The sequence below is a fragment of the Mesoplodon mirus genome (genome assembly GCF_964341445.2).
Source record: "Mesoplodon mirus genome assembly, chromosome: 2".
Lineage (NCBI taxonomy): Eukaryota > Metazoa > Chordata > Mammalia > Artiodactyla > Ziphiidae > Mesoplodon > Mesoplodon mirus.
Window position 1 is genome coordinate 143,758,133 of NC_138977.1, and position 16,201 is coordinate 143,774,333.

At 37.0% G+C, this 16,201-nt stretch overlaps 1 protein-coding gene and 1 long non-coding RNA gene across 2 annotated transcripts in view; one reads left to right on the top strand and one right to left on the bottom strand.

The window, feature by feature from the left end:
* The window catches only part of LOC309815528, a 460,183-nt gene that overhangs the window by 317,326 nt on the left and 126,656 nt on the right, over nt 1-16,201 (bottom strand). The window lies entirely within an intron of this gene.
* The window catches only part of TNIP3 (TNFAIP3 interacting protein 3), a 35,542-nt gene that overhangs the window by 7,491 nt on the left and 11,850 nt on the right, over nt 1-16,201 (top strand). Inside the window, exons 5-9 of the mRNA XM_082611176.1 lie at nt 1,985-2,113; nt 6,643-6,762; nt 9,643-9,768; nt 13,839-13,889; nt 14,776-14,889. Of these exons, the coding sequence (XP_082467302.1) occupies nt 1,985-2,113; nt 6,643-6,762; nt 9,643-9,768; nt 13,839-13,889; nt 14,776-14,889 (540 nt within the window). The remainder of the gene's footprint in view (nt 1-1,984; nt 2,114-6,642; nt 6,763-9,642; nt 9,769-13,838; nt 13,890-14,775; nt 14,890-16,201) is intronic.

A 16,201-nucleotide genomic window follows, 5' to 3' on the forward strand; every position in this document is an offset into this window, starting at 1 on the left:
ACCGTTGATTCAAATCAACCCTCTGCAGAGTGGTGACCGATGGGCAAGGGTGTACGGGTTACGCAAGTCCCCAGAGCCAAAAATAGGGGCCACTTCTCTAGAATCAGAAGGCGGGAGGTGCCCGGCTCACTTCCTTCTTTGTCGCGCAAACAGGCAGACCTTAATTTGCCCGGCTCCACCCGCGGGGAGAACTGAGCCAGGGCTTTGGGGTATCTTTCTCCGACATTGCAGCCTAGGAGAAAATTCATTTTGCGTTTTTGCTTTTACTCATACTGATCATTTTTATTACCAGTGTTGATAATATGACAATTCCCTGTATTTGTACAGCTGCTTTTCAGCTTACAGAGAGCTTTACAAATAAGTATTACTTTTGTCATCTTAAAAATATAACATTTTTGAAAAGTATCTCACCCTCATCGTCTCATTTAACATCCTCAGCCCATCTGTGAGGAAACTTTTATTTTTGCCGTTTTAGAGATGAGAAGGCTGAGACGTAAGGCTTAGATGACTTAATGTCGATAATGTAGCACATGGAAAAATGGGACTTGAGCCCAGTCTCCAGATTGGAAGGCCCCTTTAATCCTCCTGAGAACTAGAAGGTGGCCACTGAGGTGATGGCCTCTGTTAAAATAGACTCCCGGTTTTACTTTTAGTTATGGGACTTCATGGATTTATAGAAAATGGGAGGAGGCCCTTGAGCTCTAATGGCCTCTCATTTTTTTCAGGCATGTTAGGAAAGAACGAGAAGGGTAGATTTTCTCAGGTGAAGTCTTGTGACTAATATTGTGATGCAGCAGCTGTATTTTAAAACGTGCACAAATCTTAAGGCAATGTCACAAATCAGTGCAGACATCATCAGTTCAAGTTCCCTTCCTTGCTTAGCAACTCCCTTTCTGCCACGTAAGATAAGAGTCCCTTTCGGTTCCATTTACATGCAGCACAGGAATCATGGTAAATTTTTCCCTATGCATTTGGGACCATCTTCTTGTGGAAATAATTTTCTCTTAAACTATGCTAAGTTAGAAAAAGATTGGTACATTTTCTATGTGTACACATGGACCTCTTCTGTTTAAACAAAGGCAAAGAGAAGTGTTTTCAGTTTTAAAGAAAACGACTCACCTAAAGTAGATTTCTTTAATCATTGTGATGGGAAATATTAGCTATTAAAATAATATACTTTAACGTATATCTTCGCTATTTCCTCATCTTGATTTACCTAAATTCCAGAATGTTTATTTTATGGGGTTAAAACTGCAGTCTCATTAAAAATTCAATTCACTCCACAAAAAGTTTACTGTCCAGAATATAAAATTAAGAGATAGGAGGCAGATGTTGTCTGAATCCAGAGCCTGTTATTGTCTAAGCCACTGACCTTGCTTCAGTTACTTAAAACACTGGATTCCTTGAAGGTGATCTGAAAAGTGGAGGAGTGATGTCAGTTGGACTAGCTCATCTCTACCTTTTAAAAGTAATCATCAGAACAATACAGTGCTCTGAATAATTATCTGTGGTGAAATGTCTTGTTGCCTGAGGTTTTATCTTTTATCCTCTTCTTTGTCTCTCACCAGTCCTGAATGATGCAGGATTAGGCTTTGAGATATTTGGTATTTTTTGTTGCAATGACACTTTGCATATTAGAACTTTCAGTTATTTTTAGTGAGTCACTCTTTCATCACCTTGTAAGAGTGCATAGCAAGTACCTTTTTCTGCAGACCCATTTGACCCTTGAAAGTGAGGAGTGGGGATTTTGATAGCTTGTTCTGGGGTCACAAAACTTAGTAGCAGTAAGGATAACATAAAGATTTCTTCTATCCTCATCCTGACCTCCACCCAGAGATTATTGCTCAAATGGAATGTTAAGTGAAAATCTAGCAGGTCCTGTTTTTTGTTTGTTTGTTTGTTTTTTATTTCAGAAGTATTCCTACAATATCATCTCATCTGAATTTTATTGATTTTGAATTTGTTTTCTTGCTTTCTACTTCAGAAGGAAAAGGAGAGCCTAAATGAAGAATTACATGAATTGAAGAGAGAGAATAAGCTTTTGAAGGAAAAAAACGCTCTCGCGAACCAGAAGAAACAACATTTTGAATGTGAAATAAAACGCCTCAATAAGGTATCAGGCCAGGTGAAGCTGGAGAGATCAAATGAGAGGTTTCTGTATAAAGAGCACTTTCTGGGCTGAGGCTCACAGCAAAATCCACACTGCAATGCAGCTCAGTCTCGGGGGCTTGCACGGAGGTCTCTGTAACTGCATAAATCACTCCTATCTGCTTCGTTCAGCCATACTTGGCTAAGAATTTTTTTGGGAATTCATGTCTCTGCAAAGAATTGTCATTAAAGAAAGAGATAAGGAGAAAGTATAGAAGAGAGTAAGAACTTTTTTTTTGGTAGTTCAAAGAACCACATAAAGCAAGTGGGTGTTTGCGAATAGTAGCGTTATCTCTTGGTCAACCGCAAAAGTTTCCTGAGGAAAACAGGCTGCTCTTTAAAATCATCACTGTGGAGCTGCTGAGTGTAATACAGACTATATGGAAGCAGGCTAAATGCCAAATCCAAAAATGAGATGGCGGCCTTCCTGAGAATAAGCCTAAAACTCACCTTTAATGGGGGCTTGGGGAGTACTGTGTAGGTCTATTAAGAAAATGCTGGTGATTTAATGCCTTTGCTCCAACAACTATTCAAAGGAGCTACCTGTGAATTGCTGCAAAAGGACGACACGTGTGTGTGTGTGTGTGTGTGTGTGTGTGTTGTTTTAATGGACTAAACCTTAATTCTCTTGGGGGGAGGGATCGCTGACTTGTTCAGGGAAAAAAATTAAATCCTTTGCTGTTGACTTTTTCAAGAGCCACGTCGTATGTGGACCATAGTAATACTTGTAGTGCATGGTTGAGTTGAGATGGTCATCTCTCAGGCTAGATATTTCTTGACCAAAGTAACAGAAATTATCTTCTAAAAAAAGAGTAGGTGGTTGACTGGCCTTAAACACGTGCTCAGTGCTTGCCTTTGGGACCGTGTGCCATCTTGTAGTTAAGTAGTGTTCAGAGGTGTAACTTAAATATCCCCAAAGTGTTAACTATATGCCTGTATGGTTGACAGGGTGCTTTACAAATGTGATGCTATGTTTGATCTGTTTATGGGGCAAGTTATTATTCAGGAGAAAATGAGAAATTGGAGATTGACTTCGTAAACAATGTACTTATCTGTCGTTTAAGAGAGAAAAACAATGTTCAGAGATACAAATTCAGGGCAAATGAATTTTCTGTCTTAATCACTGCTGGAAATCCTTTGCAAATGAATTAGAGGAACTGACATTAATTGAGATTATATTTGAAATCTCTCCCATTTTTGATATGTTATTACTTATCAGTTTTCTTCTGTTCTCTATTTCTATAAATGTAGGCACAAGAATATAAAGCCTGTAGAAATTAAGACAGCCAAGAACTCTGTTTTTTACTCAAACCCATGTATAACCTTCATTTTTGTGTAGGTGTGTTTATAGAAAATGTTTTTAAATTAGTAAAAACTTTAAAACTCATGATTTAATCATAAAATCTCAATGAGAAAAATTAATTTGAGTAAAATTCAGAGCTTGTCATCTTCTCAAAGAGGATTTTTCTGGTTATCTTAATTAAAATTACATACGCCACTTCTAATATTTCCTGTTTTAATATTTCCTTGGAATTCATTGCATTCTAGTATATGCATAATGTCTCATATATATTATCTTAATTGTCTCCTGTCTCCCACTCTTGATTGTAAGCTCCATGTGGGCAGGATATTTGCAGGGCAGACTTCTCTCCTAGGCAAGGTGGACACAGTATTGAGGGCCCACAATACTTATAGTGGCCCATTAATATGCTTAATTTCTCTTAAAGTCAGAGGAAAAAAACTAAAGTATGAGGTTGAAAAAACATTTTCCTATTAATATTAACATATTCATCTTTGTAAGAATGCAATTATAATATATAATTTTACTACATATTTATTTGGAGGAAGGGACTCACGAAGACAACAGTCATAATGGGGCCCTGAGTTTCTCTATTTTGTTCACTGCTACATTCCAAGTGCCTTGAACAGGGCCTTGCTCATAATATGTTCTTAAATATTTGTTGACTGGATGAATGGATGAATTAACTAATTAATGTAATTTGCTGGTACATAATATGTTCAGTAGCCAATTTTGGCCCTGAGATTCATGCTTTAATAGGAATAACACATTACTTATGAGTAGTAAGAAAAAATAAAAGTACTTTAAGCCAGAAAAGATTTCATCTCACACATCTATACCTTCAACTGTCACTTTAAAAACATAGATAGAAAGTGGTGAGCTACAAAGAGATTTTTTTTCTCATTTTTTCTTATTTAGTGCAAAGAGAATTTTTTCTCATTTAGGTTTTTTCTCATTTAGTATTAGTGTCTAATGAAATGTAAGAAATTATTATTTTACAGTATAGATTTTTCTTCTGTTCTCTTTTACCACTGTAATAAATAGAAGTTACTCAAAATGATGATTTGGGTAGCTAATTGTGCGCACCATTCATCACAGCATGGAAATTTGGGGTCCACCCTGCTTGCACAAACCCACTGCCTCTGACCCGGTCTCAGCAGAAATTGGTAGCATGTCACCTTAGCAATTAACATATGGTTTTCAGAAGTTCACACAACTATGTGTACTGAATTTTCCTTATTTGCTTTGAGGGAGATACCTAAGGGCATTGTTTTCATCAGGTTCTTGACAGAGAAGCCAGATGTTTGATCAAAGTGAGAGAAATTACCTGAGGCTAGTCAACCAGGGCGACCCATGGGCAAAATTGATGTGTCTGACATCTTGCCATTGTGAGATGGGTAGATCTGTTTAGTATATCTGTGCTTATGGTAAACTGCTGCTCTGGAGTAGGTTACAGGTGTTTGTTCAAGGAAGTTGGAAAACCCCAAGATGGAATAAATGTCTACTAGACTCACCTTTCATTTATGACTCATTTGGAAAATTTCTAGAGGTCTGAATAGCATGAAAGGTAGATCAGAAAATTCAAATATTACAAGACCTACAAAAGTAGTCTATTCATAGCTGTAGGATATAGAACCAGCATATTTGATTATCTTGACTCACTTGGCTCACCCCACCCTAGATTCTATTACTAGTGACACATTTTTAAAAAATATAACTATTATGATAATACCTAGAACTATGTAGCTTAGCAATAAATTCTAACAAAACATAAATTATTAAACAACTTCTGTTGTCTAATAATTCTTGGAGGAAGAAAAAAGTTCTTGTTTTTCTTACAACTTCCTGAAAAATGATATTTACATCAGGCTAAACTATAAGACATTCTATTAGGAAATTTCTAATCTTAACTATGCATATTTAAGACCTTAAATTTGCTTTTCTTTTCTATCCTTATGACTATATTGTATAGTAATGCAGGGAAGTGAGTTACTAATAGAATCATCAAATGAACACCACTGAAGCTACTAAAGAAATACAGAGGCAGTAAAGTCTTGGAGCTTTGGAAGTGAACCTTTTCTATTTGTATAGAGGACTCATTTGATAATGAGCAAGTAGTCATATTGTGTGTGGGCTCTGAGACCACAACAGGATGAGGTATGTCTGTCACAATTTTTGGTGGCCGTTTTATTTAACTCATCATGAGCCAAGAGTCTTCAGAATAGAGACAATGTCTTTCATATAATCTGAAAAAGTATAGTATATGTAAGAGTGCCATGGAATTATGAGCAAGGATGATGATCTGGTTGGCAAATCTAAGTGTCTCTTATTTGCTTCACTTCCTCACCCCATGGTGAAAACACCAAGTTGTACTACATGTCAAGAAAGGAGAGCACTCTCTCCACCCTCTAGTGGGTTAATGGGTGTTTTATTGGAGAATAAATATGACTGTGTCTGGGCCAAGGCATGTTATGCTGAAGGAGTACAGAGCAGAACCGTACAACAATGGATAATGAATCTGCCTGGGTTCCCATTTATGTGAGTTTCCCTCTCTCCTGTAAGGGACGTGGTTATATAGCAGAAATATATTATTCAAAATGTCATCTAATAAGGATATATGTATATGTATAGCTGATTCACTTTGTTATAAGCAGAAAGTAACACACCATTGTAAAACAATTGTACTTCAATGAAGATATTCTTTTTAAAAATGTCATCTGAGAGCAGGAGCATCAGCTTTTGAGGAATGCAGATTCTCAGACCCTGCTTCCAGAGATACTGATTCAGGATCCTTGGAGGCAATGCCCAGGCATGGGCATGTTTGCTACCTCTCCAGGTGATTCTGATGCTCCCTGAAGTTTGAGCCTTACTGATGGAGCATATATTTGACTGAAGCAGACTCTAGAGAAAGGCTATGTATCTGTTTTCCACTCATGGTTGGCTAGGTGGAAGGGGCTCTAACACCAAAGCCTTCTCAAGTAACAATGAGAGTTGAATAGCATAAGCACCATCATGGAGAAAAGACGGAAATTCTGAAAAAAATGCATTTATGAAGAAAGTTACTCAGTGATGAAAGTAGCATTAAAAATGAAATTCTACCTTATGAGTGCATTTGAGATGACTGTAAGAATTGTAGAGAAATTCATATGATGTGGCAACTCTCAGGTCAACAGTGTGCTTATCTTATAACACAGGCTCTTCAGGATGCCTTGAAAATGGAGTGTTCTTCATCTCCTGAGGACTGTTTGGGGAAGTCTGAAATGGAGTGCAGCCATGAGGAGATGAGAACAGAAATGGAAGTTCTCAAACAGCAGGTGAGAAGTTGAAAGTGGAGCGGTCATGTGGAGAACTTAGGGCCCATTGTTCATGCTGCTTTAGCCATTTCTGGAAGTCCTCCTATTCAAAACATGTCAAAGGTTTTTGCATGTATTTTAATTAGAATTACCTAATTTTAAAGCTTTATGGGAAAATATAGATCAGCTAGTCCAACTCTCACACTTTATAAAAGAGAAAATTAAGTTTCAGATGGATTAAGTGGCTCGCCCAAGATCATACACTTAAAAAGGGGGCATGCTAATTAACCTTTTAGTGAAATTCTATTAGCACTGGGTCTACAGGGTTTCATGTAGACATGATTTATTTTGAAGACACTATTAACCCAAACTCTGGACCTTTTCAGAAAATGGTAGCAGCCGGGCTATTATTCTGTAGCTGCAGGCCTCTGGGCTTTTGAACAATGAGGGCAGTTTTAAAGGGAATACTCTGCACTGATCATGGTCACTGAAGAGCCAGGTCTGTTCATCTATCCCTACGTACAGATGGCACCACCTATGAATTTACTGATGTACAATGGTTTCCTCCTCTTAACTCACCCAACTTCACTCACTGTTTCCAAGTGCACAACAAGAGTAAAGGATGCTCTCTCTAAGCTTCTGCATGCACCAGCAACACAGGGCTGTGGGGATATAGCACTGCCTAAACTACTTGAGTCTAATTTTAGTTCAGCCAGCTGGAGCTGGCTTAGCTGAGGAGCCACCCATGCATATCACATCTCTTTTCCTGTAAGAGGTTAAATAAACTAATATAAGCAAAGGGCTGGAACAGTTCAAAGTGATGTTGATAAGTACAGGAAATATAGGAATTCCAATCCCAGAAGCACACATTGTCAGTAATATGTTAGCAATGGCAGGGGCAGGGGATAGGGTGACACAGAACAAAGAGACAAGAAGTATTATTTTCTGATGCCCCTGGGTATGACTTGTTGGCTGTTTTGCTCTGAACAAGTGCCAATTACAAGGATTCCTGATGCAATACAAGGAAGAATAGAGCAATTGTGATATTGTTGTTGTTATTTACTTTATTGTTATTACTTCATAGGAAGTAACCTATCTATAAATCTAAAAAATTCAGGACATTTGACATAAAGTTGGATTTTCTCTTCTATCAACTCAGTTTGAAATAATCTGCTTCATTACATTCAGGATCAAATATACAGCTTGAAAATAGACCCATGGAAAGAATAAGTATATAATCAGAGTGTTAAAACTGCCAAATTCTCAGCCCCTAAAGTACCACTGGCGCTAGCCAGGATTCCTCTGAAAAAGGTATTGCTTACGTTCAGACACCTGAGTCATCTTCAGTGCTCCCATATAATGTACACCACATGCGAGAGAGTTGCTCTTACACATGTTTACAGTAAAGGTTTAATTCGTATTTGATACAGACAATGGCAGGTATTCTTCTTCTCATAAACCCCAAGAGTAGACCAGAATCCATCTCCTTCGTTTCTGTATGACCCTTTTGCTAGCTTTCAGCATTCACATTTTAACTGTGCACATTTCTAATTGGGTACCCACAATCATTACATCACCAAGTGCTGCTTGAAACCCTAAAGGATTTAAATTCACAAAGAAACTGAGCTCGAATCTCGGCCATCTAAGTGATGAAATCGCTATCAGTGTTGTGTTTGATAAAGAGTGTCCATCTGTTCTAATCAGATGGACTTCTCCCACTTCAGATGCCTCTGGTAATTATTTACAGAGCATTGGTTTAACTGTGTCTGGATTTGAAACTCAGCTCTCAACCAAAAAAAACAAAAAAAAACCAGCCCCAAACAAAATGTCAGCTTGGCTGGGTATAGTTCCCTTGCAACCTTCTGGTGAATAAAGCCTTGAAATTAAATATGTATATCTGCATCTAGATCCATGTAAAATGTTTAATTCCCCCCCTTGCCTATTATATTTTGTTCTATTATTACTGACTTAAAATTGATAATCCTTTAGTTAAAATTCGTTGCACTGTTGCTGATGGTGGTGCAATGTGCATTAACTTTAATAGACAAAATCTAGCTACTAGGTTCCCATGTAATTTGTAGTTTAAATCTGGTTTTAGAGGAAATCCTTTGCTTCATTTCTTAAGCTTCGTTTGTTTTCATAACTCCACATTCTACTCTCCAAGCCATCAGCCAACACTACGCCAATTAAAACAACAATAATTAAATCTGTTTTGGGGGGGTTGTTTTGATTACTTTTCTGGAATATTTGGAGTACCTCTTGAGAGGCATTCCACTAGAATGTTACTCTTTTTTATGATATACTCCCACAATTACTTATAAAGGCCAACTCTGGTGAATATCTTTCAATAAACATGCTTTGCTCTCCCACATACATGAGCCTTTCATTTCTATCTTGTGCTAAACTTATAATTTATATTTAGAAACTTTGGCTTATCAGTACTTAGTGGCTTCACTTAGCAGCTATTGTCAGTAAACTCTTTCAGAACTTCAAGCAATATTTATACATCAAAGTCTTGTTTTAGAGATGCATGATTTGCTCCAAAACAGTGAAACTTAACACTGATGGGGTGGGAGGAGCAAGGCTTCATCACAATAGTGGAATATGCAATAAAAAATTGGGGAGGAGAATTATTTTCAAAATATCCATGTTATTACTTTACTTATGAATTTCTGATATATGCTCAAGGAGAAAAAAGTTGAGAACTGCCATTATAAACAAAGTGAAAGGTAAAATTATAGTAATATGTATCAAGATAGAGCCCCACCATAAAGAAATATTCATGAAAAGAGGACAGGAATGTCTCAGATTGGACAAACCCAGATAGCACCTCTCCGGAACTCATTTATATGGCTTAAGAGAAAAGGAAGCTAGCAGTAACAGTAAGTTAATATTTCCTAGGTGCAAATATACGAAGAAGACTTCAAAAAGGAGCGATCAGACCGAGAAAGACTTAATCAAGAAAAAGAGGAGCTACAGCAAATTAATCAAACTTCTCAAACCCAGTTGAACAGGCTGAATTCTCAGGTATAAGTCCAATAATCTTTGCCATCACGTATGTATTTTATTTTTATTTTCTCATTTAAAAATTTAGACATTTTGGCTTCTGTTAATTGCCGTTGGATTTTTTTTTTTTTTGAGAGATTAGCACCTGGGATGAAATCATTCTTAAACAATCTTGTAAAGAAGATGAAAATGACTAGAGATTTCTTTCATCTTAAGTATATTAAGGAGTTTTCCAAGAAATTGGATTCCAAAGTCTTTTATAAAATCCAGTTCTTTTGATCTTTTTCTCATAATATTTATCTTGGTAGAATGGGAGTTGGAACTACCTAGCACTCAAATTCAAAGCCAAAACACTCTAGTACAGTGAAGTTGTTTCTAAATTCTTATCATTTTCTTTGAAGGGCTATGTTGGAATGTTCCTGTCTTCTAAAAACATACATACTAAATGTCATTTATATACCTAGTGAAACCAAGAATTTTGTTCAGTGGGTTCCCAGATTTAAAGTAACTGGAGTGCTCTCAAGGAAGCCAGATAATGTTAGCCACTTTATTAGAATAGAATATTAAATGTAAGCATACTAAAATTAGGTGCAATAGAATTTATTAAACATAGACTCAGGAATTTGCCATGATGGGTAAATATTGATGTTAATGAGGGAAATGTAGCTAACACAAATTTGGCTTAAGAAAAAACAATGAACTACGAAATTTTTCATTTGCAAAATTATGCAGTGTTTTTCAATAAATAAGGAATTGTTGTGGGACAGGCTGTGACAGCTCTGTAGCTTCAAGATTCTTAGTCTTAGAAGAGATTTTAAACTCTTTGTCATCACCTTCTTCCTAATACAAAGTAGATTGTGAGTTAATTTTAGTTTCTTCTTTGACATCTTTTTTAAGGATTAACTTTAAATTCCTAGTTTTACATGGAGAATTATTTGGCAGAACCATTTCCTTTCTAAGAAACTGGAAGGAATAAAATAACGGTAAAAATATAATACAATGCTTTTTCTGAAAATAATTCATGCAACATATTTTTACAACAGTGGGTGAGAAAATGTTCTGATCGTTTTTGGTGAGAAAATCACTGTGTCAATTTGTATGCCTTACATGCAAAGCTGCCTTAATTTTTTTGATGTTGTCACTGCACAAATCATTTTACTTCCTGACGTATTTTAATTTTATTCATTCTACTACATTAAATTCAGATTGATGATAAATATTTGTCTAGACTGACAATGTTCTTGCCTTTATAAAAGCTGTAGTACAGCCCGAAACATACAGCCAGATACTTACATTATAGACTATAATTCACAGAAATTTTCATTCCCGTGTCATCTGTAATTTTTGATTGATATCAAAAAATAAATGTATTGTCTAATTACAGTACAGTATAACTGCTTATGAACTAGGGGAGGATCCTAGTGATATGCTAAAACTATCAAAATTTTCTTTATAATGATAATCCAAGCATTTATTCTTCAAAAGTCTCATTTACTCAGGTGAAAGGAAGACAGAATTCACCAGATGTAATAGATGGTTTAACAATCTATGTTAAATGTATTAACAGCAGATTAAACGCCATGATAGAATAGGCATTACCTTATTTGAGTAGCATATTACCAGTGGTCCAAATGGACCACTTGACCAAAGGAATTTTTAGGTCAAATCGATCTGCCACTAGTTGCTTACATACCAGAGTTTATTCTTCCTATCATGAAGGACATTTTAAAGCAATGACTGGTAAAACAGTCAATGTGGTGAAGTGAAAGATACTTAGGAGATATTTAAGGATAAAAGCCCAATGTTCATGCCTGCTTTGACAATCAGTGAGGACCTTGAGCAAATATTCAACCTTTCTGTTCTTTCTTTTCTTCTCTGTAAAATGACAAAGTTGGAGTAGATGATCTCTAAAATGTTTCTTATAACTCTAAAACTTCTGTCTCTAAAAATAAGTTGCTTAACCTCTCTTAGCATTCTCACCTGTAAAATATAGATAATGATACCTACCTCATGACTTCACAAAGTTGTTCTCAGGGTTAAGTGAAAAAAAATCTATGCAGAAACATCTAGTTCAAGTAATGGCTCACAGGTATTTCATAAATACTCTGTTGGAAGGGAGAATTTTTAACAGTTTCATTTAGTTGTATAATTAGCCTGCCACATTCGGTGCCTTGTAATCTAATTTTGATGCCTTCTTTCTGCAAGGCATTTTGCTATATGCTGTGAGGGAACTAAAAAAAGATCCATTCTATTAAAAGACTCACAAGATAATGAGGGGGACATATATAGTCTGTCCTCATCATTTTTGCAGATTCCATTTTTGTGAATTTGCCTACTCACTAAAATATATTTGTCACCCCAAAATCAATTCTTGTGCCACCTTTAAGGTCATTTGTGAACTTGTACAGAGCAGCAAAGTACTTGAGCTTCCTGACACACTTGTTCCCAGTGGAGGTCCAACAGGTGATGCTGTCTTCTTCTTTCAGATCTCATACTGTAAAAAGTGTCCTTTTCATGGTCTATATAGTGCCACATTTTTCACATATTTGTGCTTTTTGGTGGTGATTTCACTTTTTTTAAATAAATTTATTCTATTTTATTTTTGGCTGCGTTGGGTCTTCGTTGCTGCATGTGGGCTTTCTCTAGTTGTGGCGAGCGGGGGCTACTCTTTGGTGTGGTGTGTGGGCTTCTCATCATGGTAGCTTCTCTTGTTGTGGAGCATGGGCTCTAGAGCGCAGGCTCAGTAGCTGTGGCCCACGGGCTTAGTTGCTCCATGGCATGTGGGATCTTCCCGGACCAGGGCTCAAACCCATATCTCCTGCATTGGCAGGTGGATTCTTAACCACTGCACCACCAGGGAAGCCCCCGGTGATTTCATTTTTTTTAAATGTCCCCCAAGCATAGTGCTGAAGTGCTGTCCAGTGTTCCTGAGCACAGCAAGGCTGTGATGTGCCTAATGGAGAAAAGGCATGTGTCAGATAAGCTTCATTCAGGGATGAATATAGCACTATTGGCCATGAGTTCAATGTTAATGGATCTATAATATTTATTAAATGAGGTGTCTTTAACAGAACACACATAAAACAAAATTATGTATTGATTGATTTACAAAAATGGCATGACCAGAAGCTGGTAGGAACCTAAGCCTGCATTTCCCTGGGAGAAATGGTGCAGTGTTTGCTACTTCAGTGTCCACAGTGACTTTATAGAGCATAACTACTGTGAATCATGAGAACTGACTACATAGCACACATTAGACTATAAAAAGTCATATAATAAATGTAAAATGCTATCTATAGGAGAGGACCAAAGGAGAGAATAATTCTGATAGGTAGGACTTGGAAAGGTATCATAGAGTAGGGGACATCTGACCTTGCTTTATAGGGATGTAGGGATGACAATAGCATAACTAAAGAGTCCAAAGAAAACCAGCTTTCCCTAGTTGTGTCAGTTGTTGGGGTAACCCAGCATAGGTGAGTCTGCTGGATGAGGTTGGGCCTTAAATAGCGAGAAGCACGAAGTGTAGCAGTGTGCCTTTGAACAAGTTACTCAGCATCTCATGCCTTAGTGACCTTGTCTGTAAAACAGGAATAATAATGTTAAGTATCACATAGGGGTATTGGGAAGATTGAATGTGAGTTATTAAGTGTAAAGCACTTAGATCACTGTCTGGCATGTATTAAGTGCATATGCAACTTCTAAAATTTATTGTGGAAGCCTTTGACTGTACAATTGACCAATTCCAATTACATTCAATAAGCAGTAGAAGCTGTTTCTATATCCATATCTATGTCTATATCTATATTTATACCTAGAGCTAAATACATCAACCTAAAACTGAGAATTATAATGGCCCCAACAAATTGGAATAACAATTTTAAACAATCCAACTTTCCAAACTTCATTTGGGAATTTCAAGATAGAACCAGTGCCTGTCTGAAAAATCCAAAACTCAGCTATTTTCGCTGGCATGACTGTTATCAGTGCTTCACCCCCTTGATTTCTGAGTAGATCACTGCCCTCTGGGCCAAGAGTAGCTTTAGAACATTTGAGCTCTTTCTGGTATGCAAATGCCTCTGTTTTGTCCACAGATAAAAGCTTGTCAGATGGAGAAAGAAAAACTAGAAAGGCAATTAAAACAGGTATGTTGATCCTTACTTATATTCACCAGCCCTCTTGTCGTGTTTGAAATTCCGACTTTAAGTTTTACTCACACATTTATTCCCAAGTACAGCAGTTCCTCATGGTCCCAATTGAAGGCATTTTCAAACTCTGGTACAGATAGCCTAGGACAACTCATGCTTTTCACTGTCAACTAAAATGTCAGTGGAGAGTTAATGCTTAGGTACCACCAAGGCCTCTCAACCCTAACACTCATGAAAAGCACATGTTACAGAACACGTTTTTACAGTAGTACAAGCTTTAGTGTGTGTTCATGCAAACAGAGATTTCTTCATAGACTCACAAACACCTGGGAAATATATTTCCTTAGTATTTCTTGCAGTTGCTTCCACAACAGTGGAAAACTACATCAAAGACTTGTGCCTTCTTTTGAGAAAGTAGAGTATCTTCTTGGGTATTGGAGCATTCTAGTCCATTGGTTCGCTAGGAGCCTTAAGGAATGAATATTGTTTCTCTTAATTCCTAATTTCCTCTCTGGACTTCAGTTATGTCATCAGTGTCTCTGGCTGCAGTTTAAGAAAATTTATTTTATGGCTTAAAGGCTGGTTCTTCTTCAGCAAGGACTATGTGAAGGTAACTCAGAGTCACAAAGTTAACTCTACATACATTTTCAAGTGTTTCTAATTTCTTCAACATGGAAAAGTAGCTACAGCTTCACCTTAAGTAAAATTTGGCCTGTGAGCTTCATCTGTATCAGTCCAGAGTCTGCATTGACAGGCCTCCTATGTTGAATTTGTATTATGCCAGATTTAGGCTAAACCTTAAGATTTCAACCAAACTTTGTGATTGTATAAAACAAGTGTCAGTGTGATTCCCCAATTTCACCCACTTCCTGTGAACCAACAGCATTGTTCTCCTCAGATGTATTTCCCGACCAGTAACTACGGCTGGAATTTCCACCTACGGGATCCATACCTACCGAAAGGCCCTGGGGCTGTGCAGGATCTACAGAAGTACCCAGTACGTAAGAGCTCTCATTCCAACAAATAAGTACTTATATCTCTAATAAGTGCTAATATTCTCTTTTGGTAGAAATGATGTCTGTCTCAGGAATTTTGGCACATAATACTGTCTACATAAAGAGCCTCTATTTATCTCAGCCTCTAATTTGCAGAGTTACAGTGGTCTATGTACATTATAATTATCTTTGGGACACTGTATCCATAGGACATATAGATAGGAATACATTAACTGACAGGTATCGAATTGAGCTAAAATTCCAGGAACAAACATATTACACTTTATATGGGTCATTTTTAATGACATACCTGACTCTACCAAAAAGACATTTCTGCGTATAAAGAAAAGAAAAGTGAATATAGCAAAACAGTCTGGGAGATACTTTTTTCAGTTGTAGACTTATATTCAACTACTATGAATATTGCTACATCTGTGCAAAATAGTTTTTGACATTTTCCAATTGAAAGGATCTTCTTAAAGGATCCAAGAAAAAGTGACCCACTTAAGTTGCTCTCTATGGCTGTGTCTACCCAAGCAAAATGAAGTGAACAGTGGAGCCATTAGTTGTGAGTGAAATTGATTTGGACAGTCAACCTGAATAAGTCAGACCCAGAGCACCCTCCCTTTCCTTCTCAATAACAGTGTTCCACCCACCATCCCCCACGGTCTGGAAGTTTGTCTCTACTCTCTATTTTTGCCTACATAGACAGAATCTTTATACAGGAAATAAATCATGCATTTTTCTGCATTTTGGATTGGCTCAGACAACCTCCTCCCCCTTAGTTATTATTAACTGTGTTTTTAATTAGGCAAAGAATCTGAGATTTTAAATCCTAGCAGGATTTTCCTAGCAGGACACTTAAGGAGTACATAGTTCTCTTAGTTGCCTGAAACTTCTCACACTTTTGTATTTGAGTGTGACTCAGAAGCCCTTTTCCCAAGGGAAGAGATAATGACTCTTTGTGTGGTGGAAGGATGTCAGAATTTAATGAGCATCTCTTAGTTGACCCTGGTGTGACACAGCATACAGCTGAGAATTTGGTTCTTTTTGTGTTGTTGTTGGTTGCTTCTTCTGTCTGCTCTCCCTTCTCCATTTTCTTTTTTCTTTACCCGTTTGCTTACATTTTACTTTTCACTAGAAACATTTCTGGGAATCTCCAAACACAGCTATCATTCTGTATTTTTTCCAGAATGTAGAAGGAAATTAATATTGTGGGAAGCAAAGAGATAGAAATTTACTAAGGAGTTTAGTTGTCTGCAGGTTAGGGAATTGGAGGAAATACTCTTGTGGAAGGTTAACTATAAATCCAAT